Below are 14,057 nucleotides of genomic sequence, written 5' to 3' on the forward strand. Positions count from 1 at the left end.
GTGTTATGTTACGAAAGTGGAGGGAGAGGACGGAAGTTCGGGCTCCTACTTCTGGAATGGGATTGGTGGAAAAGGGTATTGGGTCTGGGTCCTAAGATGCGGAAGGGTCGCGAGGAGCTGAGTTCCCGGATGCCTTGTAAGGACCCCACTGAGGGACCTAGAGTCAAGCGGAGACAGTATCAGTGATGTTTCCATGACTTTGAGACTAAACCGTGCTTGCCTGTCTGTGGCGGGCGCCTCTGGGGTCCTGCACTTGACTAGATGAAGCGTCCACACCTGACGCGGCCGCTAGCATTGTCAGTGCTCAGGCTTCACAGAGCCGACGCGCTGTCCCCGCGACCACCTCCGATCCGGCGGGGGCTCCTTCCACCACCGCGCAAGCCTGGATTTCTCCGTGAGGAATTGGGTCGAGGGAGGAGAGGGCTTGTGGGCAGGAACGGAGCCGAATTTGGGGAGGCGACAGGACCGGTTCCTTCCAATCCTTAAAGGCCTCCCGAAGGAGGGGGAATGTAGGGCTGACTAACTGAAGGCTGACGCCGCAGGGCTCTAACCCGCGGGCAGTCCCTCCGTTACGCGCGGGACGAGTGCGGCGTGCCGGGTGCTAGCGGCGCGGGGCGGGGCTGCGCGGGGCAGGCGCGGGGGCGGGACTCGGGGGCGGGACGCGCCGCTGGCCCTGACAGTCCGCGTCGCAGCGCGCCTGCGCTGGCTTTCTCCTCTCCTCGCGCGCCGGCCATGACGGGCTCACTGTTCAAGGGGAACTTTTGGGTAAGTCGGCGGGGTAAGCGACCCATCGCCGGGCTCGGGAACGGGGGCTCCGAGGGGAGACGTGGGCGCCTGCCCAGTGCTCCGGGGCAGAACGCGAGGGGAGGCACCGCCGCCGGCCCCTCTCTGCGCTTCCCCCAGCCCACCGCGCGCCCGCGGGTCCCCGGGATCCGGTTCCTAGGCTCCCCCTCGGCCGCCCGCGCCCCCGGACACTCCTGACGGGTGTAGCCTTAGAGTTGGGACATTACCCCCTCATCTCATAGGGAAACCGAGACCCAAAAGGAGGAGTCACCCGTCCGGGGAGAGTCGCCGGTGGCCCCTGAGGCTGCGCTGTGAGCGGATTTGGGGGGACGTGGGGCGCAGAACGTGGGGTGAACTTCGCCAGGCTGATCGGCTTTTCCAGGTCCGCGGAAACGTACAGCCTGTCCGAGCCCCATTAGCTCCCGGCTCGCCCCGGCAGACAACCCTAGAGGTGTTATCTAGCAGAAGCTTTGCCGGGTTCTGCAGCTCCGCTTCCTGAGCCTCTCCCTGTCTTTGCCCCCGCCCAGGGGGAGGTCGGTGCGTGTGTGAGACCCTGCGAGGTGGTGGGGACATCTGAGCCCGAGGACGGGCCCAACCGGGAGGCAGCAGTTCTGCCTGCCCCTCTCCCTCTGTCCAGTCGTCTTTCCCCCTTCATCTGACTGCGCAGGTGCCCCTCAAGGGTCTGTACCCCCTCATTCGGAGGAACCGCCCTCATCCCTTTAAGGCAGGAGCAGAAAGTCAGCACGTCTCCAGACTGACCCACTGCTGCCAAGCCGCCCCAGCTCCTTACTTGAGACCCTGATTGTCCCCCATTCAGCCTCATAGCTGCTTAGCAGGTTCCTGGCCCCTATCTAGAGCTGCTGGGTAGAGAAACCTGGCCCTGTAACCTTCGGGACACAGTTTAGACCCTGCTTTGTGAAGTTCCTTTTCCTGGAGATTTTGAGGTTCTCCTGGGACACTGCCCACCTGTAGGGTGCAGCTCACCGCCCCCACCCCCCACCCCCCTCAGCTTCACAGAGAAGGTGAACAACCTCGCAGCTGTCCCCTTGAAGAGGCCTGGGAGTTCTTTGGGTAGAATAAAGGACTTCTGGGTCCCATGACAGGCATTGTGGGAAAAAGCAGGGTACAGAGACCTGCCTTTCTTCCCCTCAAAGTGTAACACTCTCCCGATTTGGATTCCTTTTATTTCCTTTTCTTCTCTGATTGCTGTGGCTAAAACTTCCAAAACTATGTTGAATAAGAGTGGTGAGAGTGGGTAACCTTGTCTTGTTCTTGATCTTAGTGGAAATGCTTTCAGTTTTTCACCACTGAGGATGATGTTGGCTGTGGGTTTGTCATATATGGCCTTTATTATGTTGAGGAAAGTTCCCTCTATGCCTACTTTCTGCAGGGTTTTTATCATAAATGGGTGTTGAATTTTGTTGAAAGCTTTCTCTGCATCTATTGAGATGATCATATGGTTTTTCTCCTTCAATTTGTTAATATGGTTTATCACATTGATTGATTTGCATATATTGAAGAATCCTTGCATTCCTGGAATAAACCCCACTTGATCGTGGTGTATGATCCTTTTAATGTGCTGTTGGATTCTGTTTGCTAGTATTTTGTTGAGGATTTTTGCATCTATGTTCATCAGTGATACTGGCCTGTAGTTTTCTTTCTTTGTGACATCCTTGTCTGGTTTTGGTATCAAGGTGATGGTGGCCTCGTAGAATGAGTTTGGGAGTGTTCCTCCCTCTGCTATATTTTGGAAGAGTTTGAGAAGGATAGGTGTTAGCTCTTACAAAAAAACAAACAACCCAATCCAAAAATGGGTAGAAGACCTAAATAGACATTTCTCCAAAGAAGATATACAGACTGCCAACAAACACATGAAAGAATGCTCAACATCATTAATCAATAGAGAAATGCAAATCAAAACTACAATGAGATATCATCTCACACCAGTCAGAATGGCCATCATCAAAAAATCTAGAAACAATAAATGCTGGAGAGGGTGTGGAGAAAAGGGAACACTCTTGCACTGCTGGTGGGAATGTGAATTGGTACAGCCACTATGGAGAACAGTATGGAGGTTCCTTAAAAAACTACAAACAGAACTACCATATGACCCAGCAATCCCACTACTGGGCATATACCCTGAGAAAACCATAATTCAAAAAGTGTCATGTACCAAAATGTTCATTGCAGCTCTATTTACAATAGCCCGGAGATGGAAACAACCTAAGTGTCCATCATCGGATGAATGGATAAAGAAGATGTGGCACATATATGCAATGGAATATTACTCAGCCATAAAAAGAAACGAAACTGAGCTATTTGTAATGAGGTGGATAGACCTAGAGTCTGTCATACAGAGTGAAGTAAGTCAGAAAGAGAAAGACAAATACTGTATGCTAACACATATATATGGAATTTAAGAAAAAAGAAATGTCATGAAGAACCTAGGGGTAAGACAGGAATAAAGACACAGACCTACTAGAGAATGGACATGAGGATATGGGGAGGGGGAAGGGTAAGCTGTGACAAAGTGAGAGAGAGGCATGGACATATATACACTACCAAACGTAAGGTAGATAGCTAGTGGGAAGCAGCCGCATAGCACAGGGAGATCAGCTCAGTGCTTTGTGACCGCCTGGAGGGGTGGGATAGGGAGGGTGGGAGGGAGGGAGATGCAAGAGGGAAGAGATATGGGAACATATGTATATGTAAAACTGATTCACTTTGTTATAAAGTAGGAACTAACTCACCATTGTAAAGCAATTATATTCCAATAAAGATGTAAGAAAAAATAAAAAATTGAAAATTAAAAAAAATAATAATGTAACACGCAGTTTTCAGATCTCTGCTCAGTGTCTTCTCTTCAGGGAAGCCTTTCCTGACTGCACCCAATAGCACATGTTCTGTTCCTTCATAGCATTTGTCAGTTTATGGTTTTGAGTTTGGGGCCTACAAGCATGTGAGCACCTTGTGGACAGCTATTGTGCTGGCTTTCAATGCCACTGCCCCTTGCACAGGCTGATGCCAGTAGGTTCTCAGCAAATAGTGGTTGAATGAGTACAGTGGATCTGTAAGGCTGACAGGGTATGTAGTGGGGTGAGAGCTGCGGCCTCCGTCCTCAGAGGTCTCCCAAGCCATAGGAAGGCAGCCCCCAGCCGCTCCCAGTGCAGACTTGCAGGAGTGGTTAGGGGAGGGGGGAGACGTGAGATCTGTGTTGGGAGTTAGAGGTAGGGTGAAGGTCCAAGGCAGAGAAATTTCTGGGTTTTTACTTTCTTTTTTTCCCCTCTGAGCTTTTACTTTCAGAAGATATGAGATCCTGAGAGATAGTTTGCAAAGATATCTTCCATCTCTTAATTTCCTATACTTTATGTCAAATAATAAAAACAGTAATAGCTAATATTACTGTGTATAGAGTCTGTGGCAAGCACTGTTCTAAACACTTTACACATACCACTCATTAAGTCTCACAACTACCCTTACTGAGTATCCCATTTTACAGATGAGGAAACTGAGAGGCAGACAGGTTAAGCAACATTCCCCAAGTTTGTAGAGCTATTAAATAGTGGAGCAGGACTTTGCATAGACCTGCTCTCCTTCAGCTCCAACCATGAGCTCCTGGGAGGTTTGCACTGGCTCCCACCATCCACTGAGCCCCCAGAACTGCGATGGTGCTTTGCATGTGGGCTTAGGAATCAGGGAGATGGGACAGTCAGCCTGGATTTGGGAGACAAGGGGCAGAAGGGAAACTGTTGGAGACCTCAGGGGCTGCCTGCGATGCTCTCACACTCTCAGGCTGTTGTTATCACTGAGGAGATGGCAATAACTTTCATGCTTCAAGGACAAGAAGGTTGTGATTACATAAGGTAGAAAACTTTGGAAACAAGGTGGGTATCAGTTGAGTGAATTTAATAAATATTTAAGAAAATACCTTCTCTGTATAGAGGTGGCATTTGCAGCGGTTAAGACCATACTCTTGGGTTGAAGGTAGATTCCTCATTAGGAAGCTGGCAGGGAGGGCGGGCTTTGGTCTTGAATGCGTGTCCTCAGGGATGTAGAGGGCAAAGGGGTCAGGGGATGGGAGAGTCTAGCAGGAGTGAAGAAAACTGGGCCAGGGGTAGAAAGGGTCTGTTCCAGGATGGAAATCATAGGGAAGGGACAGGAGGAGACAGATGAGAGGAATGGCAGAGGGTAGAAGAAGTCAGAGCCACAGGACAGGGTCACCAATTGAAGCTGGGCAGTAGGAGAGAGGAAAGGAGAGCTTGAAGGAAGCTGTGTGTAAGGTGAACAGGAAAATGAGTTGCGGACCCCAGAAATAAGGAAGTCAGATGAGGAACTGGTTTGTGGGGAGGGAAGGAAGAGGAAGCAGAAGCGGTATTGACAATAGGCAGGCCAGGAGCATCCTGAACCCCCCCACCCGGCCCCCACCCCCCAGGACCATGCCAGGGTTGCTGGATATGGGGAGGTCTTGGGGAAGGAACAGGGTGCCAGACAGCAAGGTTTGGGGGTATTTTAATATTTTAACAACCAGTACAAACACGTCAGTGAGTGTGCTCTGATGTCAACATTCTAGGTTTGAGGGGCTGGTGGAGATGGCCCCAGTACCTTGGAAAGGGTGTCCAAGCAAGAGAGTGCACGGAACAGCATAACGTGCAGAAGCAGAGACTATGAGGTGGCCTGGCCAGGTTTGAATCCCGGGTCTGCCCCTTGTAGCTGGGTGACCTTGGGCAGATTACTTCAACTCCCATACTCAGTTTTTCCATGTAGAAAAATGAGGACAATACCAATGTCTACGCTCTAGGACTGTTGTGAGGATTAAATCAGAGTTTAGTACGTGCCTGGCGCATAGTGAGCACTTGAGATTGTCAACTATTGTCAGCACAGAGGTGACAAAGGAAATGGGTGACAGTTACTCGAGGAGAAAGAATCAAGAGATAAGAGGTTCCCAGAGAAGCACTCTTGGTGACTACCTGTATTTTGGCAGGAAGAGAGAGGGGTCAGAGAAAGAGAGGCAGAGATGTAGGGATTCAACCCTCACAGGAGCCATCACAGGGCCAGGAGAGGAATGTTCCATGAAAGTTGAGAGACCCATGGTTACGTAGATGTTCCTGAAAAGGTATAAGTCCGCGCATACTTTACAAATAATCTTATTCAAATGCCCCATGGAGAGTTTAGTTAAAGGAACCTTTAGGTGGATTTGTTTGAAAAGAGAATACTCAAGTGTTCTTTAAAACTGGGGTCGTCCCCAACCAAGTTTGCCTGACTCGGACACAACGCCTGTGTGCTGTTTCCCTCCCAGCAGTCATGTGGCTAAGTGGTGCTGTTATTTATTCTGGTTAATGTTGGTGGTACCTTGTCGGAATAAGACGGGGACCATGGATGTGGTTTCCAGGGCTCCAGGGAAGGAGGCCGCAGAGGGAAAGTCCCAGCCTTTGGCCTGTGATCCATGTAGCCATGCACAGGTGACTGTAGAACCTGCTCCAGAAGAGCAAGATGTCCTGCCACAGGAGAGCCCCACATTCCTCACAAGGGTGTGAGGCCCAGCCTGACCCTGTATGTCCTCTAGACCCTTATATTTTGACCTGGTCTTCCTGATTCTTACGGCTCTTGGCCCAGACCGGCTTCCTACTGTCTGTCCTGCACTCTTCCCACCCCAACACCTGCAGTGGGTGTGGCCTCTCTGCTCTGCCTGGTGAGTGACCAGGGGAAGGAGCTTGCTCATTGCCCCTAGCCACCCAGGGCTGTCCCTCTGCTTCAAACCTCTGGCCACTTTGGAATCTGGTCATTCTGGGTATTACCAGAGCTTGAGCTGGTGCTGCATCTGGCTTTGCTCCTTGACTTTTCTCTATACAGTATGGGAGGGTGCTTTTTTTCTTAAATAAACAAAGAAGAAAACAGGTTATCACACCATGTGGTTTTTTTTTTTTTTTTTTTTTTTGCAGTACGCGGGCCTCTCACTGTTGTGGCCTCTCCCATTGCGGAGCACAGGCTCCGGACGCGCAGGCTCAGCGGCCATGGCTCACGGGCCCAGCCGCTCCGCGGCATGTGGGATCTTCCCGGACGGGGGCACGAACCCGTGTCCCCTGCATTGGCAGGCGGACTCTCAACCACTGCGCCACCAGGGAAGCCCCCCATGTGCTTTTCTTTTTTTTTTTTTTCCCCCATGTGCTATTTCATACAATGTATAGGCTGTTGCTTTTCTTTTTTAATCCTCTCCCTTGGAAACCAGTCCCTAGAAACACACCAGGAGGGCTATGGTCCTGCCTGGTGGCAAAATGCAAGGCAAAGTCATTGACGATTGCCCCCTCCAGTTCATTCTTCCTAGAGCAGCCACTGGGGTCTATCTTTAAAATAATTATCAAAATCCTTTTTTCTTGTTTTAGCTTCTTTAAAATTTAATAAGAGGCATGGGACCTACCTTCTAAGGAAAATACGAATTCTTATTGAAATATATAAAACAAAATCTGAACAAGTAAAGAGGAAACAAAAGTTTGTTAACAAGCCTTAAAAAAATCTAGATGATGCAAGCACATTCTTTAAATATCCAAATATTTCCAAAAGGCTTATAATGAAAAACAATATAAACATTATTTATGTTATCACAGCATGTAAAGATTGCTTTATTTTGTTTGTTTGTTTTTTGGCCGCACGGCTTGTGGGATCTTAGTTCCCCCCACCAGGGATTGAACCCTGACCCACAGCAGTGAAAGCATGGAGTCCTAACCACTGGACCACGAGGGAATTCCCACAGCATGTAAAGATTGTTTAGTTTAAAGCTAAGTAGTATATTATGATTAGACCTCCATTCTTATCCTTCCTGGACTTTCTTTTTTTTTTAAATTTAATTTAATTTATTTTTTTATAGAGCAGGTTCTTATTAGTCATCAATTTTATACACATCAGTGTATACATGTCAATCCCAATCGCCCAATTCAGCACACCACCATCCCCACCCACCCGCAGCTTTCCCCACTTGGTGTCCATACGTTTGTTTTCTACATCTGTATCTCAGCTTCTGCCCTGTAAACCAGTTCATCTGTACCATTGTTCTAGGTTCCACATACATGCGTTAATATATGATATTTGTTTTTCTCTTTCTGACTTCCTTCACTGTCTATGACAGTCTCTAGATCCATCCATGTCTCAACAAATGACTCAATTTCATTCCTTTTTATGGCTGAGTAATATTCCATTGTATATATGTACCACAACTTCTTTATCCATTCATCTGTCGATGGGCATTAAGGTTGCTTCCATGACCTGGCTGTTGTAAATAGTGCTGCAATGAACATTGGGGTGCATGCGTCTTTTTATATTATGGTTTTCTCTGGGTATATGCCCAGTAGTGGGATTGCTGGATCATATGGTAATTCCATTTTTAGTTTTTTAAGGAACCTCCATACTGCTCTCCATAGTGGCTGTATCAATTTATATTCCCACCAGCAGTGCAAGAGGGTTCCCTTTTCTCCACACCCTCTCCAGCATTTGTTGTTTGTCGATTTTCTGATGATACCCATTCTAACTGGTGTGAGGTGATACCTCATTGTAGGTTTGATTTGCATTTCTCTAGTAATTAGTGATGTTGAGCAGCTTTTCATGTGCTTCTTGGCCATCTGTATGTCTTCTTTGGAGAAATGCCTATTTAGGTCTTCTGCCCATTTTTGCATTGGGTTGTTTGTTTCTTTAATATTGAGCTGCATGAGCTGTTTATATATTTTGGAGATTAATCCATTGTCCGTTGATTCGTTTGCAACTATTTTCTCCCATTCTGAGGGTTGTCTTTTCATCTTATTTATGGTTTCCTTTGCTGTGCAAAAGCTTTTAAGTTTCATTAGGTCCCATTTGTTTATTTTTGTTTTTATTTCCATTACTCTAGGAGGTGGATCATAAAAGATCTTGCTGTGATTTATGTCAAAGAATGTTCTTCCTATGTTTTCCTCTAAGAGTTTTATAGTGTCCAATCTTACATTTAGGTCTCGAATCCATTTTGAGTTTATTTTTGTGTATGGTGTTAGGGAGTGTTCTAATTTCATTCTTTTCCATGTAGCTGTCCAGTTTTCCCAGCACCACTTATTGAAGAGACTGTCTTTTCTCCATTGTATATCCTTGCCTCCTTTGTCATAGATTAGTTGACCATAGGTAAGTGGGTTTATCTCTGGGCTTTCTATCTTGTTCCATTGATCTATCCTTCTGTTTTTGTGCCAGTACCATATTGTCTTGATTACTGTAGCTTTGTAGTATAGTCTGAAGTCAGGGAGTCTGATTGCTCCAGCCCCATTTTTTTCCCTCAAGACTGCTTTGGCTATTCGGGGTCTTTTGTGTCTCCATACAAATTTTAAGATTTTTGTTCTACTTCCGTAAAAAATGCCATTGGTAATTTGATAGGGATTGCATTGAATCTGTAGATTGCTTTGAGTAGTATAGTCATTATCACAATATTGATTCTTCCAATCCAAGAACATGGTATATCTCTCCATCTGTTGGTATCATCTTTAATTTCGTTCATCAGTGTCTTATAGTTTTCTGCATACAGGTCTTTTGTTTCCCTAGGTAGGTTTATTCCTAGGTATTTTATTCTTTTTGTTGCAATGGTAAATGGGAGTGTTTCCTTAATTTCTCTGTCAGATTTTTCATCATTAGTGTATAGGAATGCAAGAGATTTCTGTGCATTAATTTTGTATCCTGCAACTTTACCAAATCATTGATTAGCTCTAGTAGTTTTCTGGTGGCATTTTTAGGATTCTCTATGTATAGTATCATGTCATCTGCAAACAGTGACAGTTTTACTTCTTCTTTTCCAATCTGTATACCTTTTATGTCTTTTTCTTCTCTGATTGCCGTGGCTAGGACTTCCAAAACTATGTTGAATACTAGTGGTGAGAGTGGACATCCTTGTCTTGTTCCTGATCTTAGAGGAAATGCTTTCAGTTTTTCACCATTGAGAATGATGTTTGCTGTGGGTTTGCCATATATGGCCTTTATTATATTGAGGTAGGTTCCCTCTATGCCCACTTTCTGTAGAGCTTTTATCATAGATGGGGGTTGAATTTTGTCAACAGCTTTTTCTGCATCTATTGAGATGATCATATGGATTTTATTCTTCAATTTGTTAATATGGGGTATCACATTGATTGATTTGCACATATTGAAGAATCCCTGGGATAAATCCCACTTGATCATGGTGTATGATCCTTTTAATGTGTTGTTGGATTCTGTTTGCTAGTATTTTGTTGAGGATTTTTGCATCTATATTCATCAGTGATATTGGTCTGTAATTTTCTTTTTTTGTAGTATCTTTGTCTGGTTTTGGTATCAGGGTGATGGTGGCCTCATAGAATGAATTTGGGAGTGTTCCTTCCTCTGCAATTTTTTGGAAGAGTTTGAGGATGGGTATTAGCTCTTCTCTAAATGTTTGATAGAATTCACCTGTGAAGCCATGTGGTCATGGACTTTTGTTTGTTGGAAGATTTTTAATCACAGTTTCAATTTCCTTTTCTGTGATTGGTCTGTTCATATTTTCTATTTCTTCCTGGTTCAGTCTTGGAAGGTTATACCTTTCTTAAGAATTTGTCCATTTCTTCTAGGTTGTCCAATTTATTGCCATAGAGTTGCTTGTAGTAGTGTCTTAGGATGCTTTGCATTTCTGCAGTGTCAGTTGTTACTTCTCCTTTTTCATTTCTAATTTTATTGATTTGAGTTCTCTCCCTCTTTTTCTTGATGAATCTGGCTAATGGTTTATCAATTTTATCTTCTCAAAGAACGAACTTTTAGTTTTATTGATCTTTGCTATTGTTTTCTTTGTTTCTATTTCATTTATTTCTGCTCTGATCTTTATGATTTCTTTCCTTCTACTAACTTTGGGTTTTGTTTGTTCTTCTTTCTCTAGTCCCTTTAAGTGTAAGGTTAGATTGTTTATTTGAGATTTTTCTTGTTTCTTGAGGTAGGCTTGTATAGCTATAAACTTCCCTCTTAGAACTGCTTTTGCTGCGTCCCATAGGTTTTGGATTATCGTGTTTTCATTGTCATTTGTCTCTAGGTATTTTTTGATTTCCCCTTTGATTTCTTCAGTGATCTCTTGGTTATTTAGTAACGTATTGTTTAGCCTCCATGTGTTTGTGTTTTTTACATTGTTTTCCTTGTAATTCATTTCTAATCTCATAGTGTTGTGGTCAGAAAAGATGCTTGATATGATTTCAATTTTCTTAAATTTACTGAGGCTTGATTTTTGACCCAAGATGTGATCTATCCTGGAGAATGTTCCATGTGCACTTGAGAAGAAAGTGTAATCTGCTGTTTTTGGATGGAATGTCCTATAAATATCAATTAAATCTATCTGGTCTGTTGTGTCATTTAAAGCTGCTGTTTCCTTATATATTTTCATTTTGGTTGATCTGTCCATTGGTGTAAGTGAGGTGTTAAAATCCCCCATTATTATTGTGTTACTGTCGATTTCCTCTTGTATAGTTGTTAGCAGTTGCCTTATGTATTGAAGTGTTCCTATTTTGGGTGCATATATATTTATAATTGTTATATCTTCTTCTTGAATTGATCCCTTGATCATTATGTAGTGTCCTTCCTTGTTTTGTTCTTTATTTTAAAGTCTATTTTATCTGATATGAGTATTACTACTCCAGCTTCCTTTTGATTTCCGTTTGCATGGAATATCTTTTTCCATCCCCTCACTTTCAGTCTGTATATGTCCCTAGGTCTGAAGTGGGTCTCTCGGAGACAGCATGTGTATGGGTCTTGTTTCTGTATCTATTCAGCGAGCCTGTGTCTTCTGGTTGGAGCATTTAATCCATTCACGTTTAAGGTAATTATCGATACGTATGTGCCTATGACCATTTTCTTAATTGTTTTGGGTTTGTTTTTGTAGGTTCTTTTCTTCTCTTGTGTTTCCCACTTAGAGAAGTTCCTTTAGCATTTGTTGTAGAGCTGGTTTGGTGGTGCTGATTTATCTTACCTTTTGCTTGTCTGTAAAGCTTCTGATTTCTCTGTCGAATCTGAATGAGATTCTTGCCGGCTAGAGTAATCTTGGTTGTAGGTTCTTCCCTTTCATCACTTTAAGTATATCATGCCACTCCCTCTGGCTTATAGAGTTTCTGCTGAGAAATCAGCTGTTAACCTTATGGGAGTTCCCTTGTATGTTATTTGTCATTTTTCCCTTGCTGCTTTCAATAATTTTTCTTTGTCTTTCATTTTTGCCAATTTGATTAATATGTGTCTCAGCGTGTTTCTCCTTGGGTTTATCCTGTATGGGACTTGCTGTGCTTCTTAGACTTGGGTGGCTATTTCGTTTCCCATGTTAGGGAAGTTTTCGACTATAATCTCTTCAAATATTTTCTCTGGTCCTTTCTCTCTCTCTTCTCCTTCTGGGACCCCTATAATGCAAATGTTGTTGCGTTCAGTGTTGTCCCAGAGGTCTCTTAGGCTGTCTTCATTTCTTTTCATTCTTTTTTCTTTATTCTGTTCCGTGGCAGTGAATTCCACAATTCTGTCTTCCAGGTCACTTGTCGGTTCTTCTGCCTCAGTTATTCTGCTATTGATTCCTTCTAGTGTAGTTTTCATTTCAGTTATTATATTGTTCATCTCTGTTTGTTCTTTCATTCTTCTAGGTCTTTGTTAAACATTTCTTGCATCTTCTCGATCTTTGCCTCCATTCTTTTTCCGAGGTCCTGGATCATCTTCACTATCATTATTCTGACTTCTTTTTCTGGAAGGTTGCCTATCTCCATTTCATTTAGTTGTTTTTCTGGGGTTTTATCTTGTTCCTTCATCTGGTACATATCCCTCTGCCTTTTCATCTTGTCTGTCTTTCTGTGAATGTGGTTTTTGTTCCACTGGCTGCAGGATTGTAGTTCTTCTTGCTTCTGCTGTCTGCTAGTGTTGGAGGGTCTCCTGCAGAAGCGGGGGATGGCTTTGGCTCACTGTGGGAACAAGGACACTGACAGCAGAAGTACTCTTCCTGGTCTTTCTAATTCCTGTTTTTGAGGGGACATTATTCATCTTTATCAGAGGCTTTTTTTTAAATGCTCCACTATATCAGGTTTTTTTTTTTTCCCCACAAACAGTTTATTCAGATTGGACTTACACAGTGAATGTAGAATTCTGAGTTTGGTGTCTCAGATACCCATTATGGGAACACATGCACAGATAAATACACATAGTTAAAGTTAATTCTAAAGTCAGAAAGACTTGGTTTGTGCAAACTTGGTATAAGTGTAAATGGTTGCATGTTAATTTATGGATTTTTCTGGTAAAGGCAACTATAGGTGTCATCAGCCAGTGAAAGCAAAATATTGTTACTTCCAAATATATACAATATCCAAAGTACCTCTATTTGTACAGCTAATAGGTAATTTTGAAATTAATATTTGTAATTCTCATTTACTATCTCCTAAATGTAATCAGATTGTCCATTTTGGTACATGTTTTGTTACAGCATCAATATCATCTAAGTTTCAGTGTTAATGAAAAGGTCATCTGAGTAAGACGTGGCTAACATTTTTCTTTCCTCGCCTATGCTAGAAATCTCCAGCTTTAACAAAAAAGGAGCTTTAAGTAAGAGTAGGAACTGTTGGTTAGCTTCATAGAATGATAGCCATTGTAATTTTTAAAAATATAGAACTATTAGAGTTTTCCATCTAGATAAATGAGAATAATTAAGATATGGTTGCCAGGAATTTTAAAACTCTTATATGTTGTGAAAATCCACGAAGACTGCAGAGCTATGTGATCTCACTCCAGAAAAGGCAGGCAGCAGGAAACCAGATACTTTGGACACCACTGTTCAAATAGTTGCTGTGAGTCTCACAGCCTCCAGCAAGGGCTTCGGAACCTCCCTCAGAATCAGGGGCTTCTTGCTTCTCAAACAGCATGCGTGTGAGGAAAGTAGGCAGAGTAGGCTTTTTAAAGACACAGTAGACTGTTGGCTTGTTTGTTTAAACTTGCTTTCTGGGATTAGCTGTATTACTTTTGTGAGTTTTGGGCTGAAGGTTAGACAAAGGTTAAGCAGCGGATTTTAACACGTGTGATAGGGGTTTGTTCTTCATGAGAAGGGGAAAGCTTTTCCCCGGTCGACCCTAATGCTCTTGCCTTAAATGCTTTACACTATCTGTATGTGTAAGGAGGCTCAGGGCAGCACAGAGCAACTTAAACCCCAGTGCATGAACCCGTAACATTCATGAGAATCTATCTTTGGGAACTGTTACATAGCCTCCCAGCTTACCGGTCAGATATGGCTGTTGCATTAGCACTAACCAAGTCACACTGGACTG

General features: G+C 43.9%; 1 protein-coding gene across 1 annotated transcript in view; it reads left to right on the top strand.

Moving 5' to 3' along the window:
* The first annotated feature begins 656 nt into the window (after positions 1-656).
* Positions 657-14,057, top strand: part of PSTPIP2 (proline-serine-threonine phosphatase interacting protein 2) — an 84,761-nt gene continuing 71,360 nt past the window's right edge. The window contains exon 1 of the mRNA XM_067699214.1: positions 657-765. Coding sequence (XP_067555315.1) covers positions 733-765 — 33 coding nt within the window. The 5' untranslated portion in view covers positions 657-732. The remainder of the gene's footprint in view (positions 766-14,057) is intronic.

Source organism: Pseudorca crassidens, chromosome 12 (genome assembly GCF_039906515.1).
Source record: "Pseudorca crassidens isolate mPseCra1 chromosome 12, mPseCra1.hap1, whole genome shotgun sequence".
Classification (NCBI taxonomy): Eukaryota; Metazoa; Chordata; class Mammalia; order Artiodactyla; family Delphinidae; genus Pseudorca; species Pseudorca crassidens.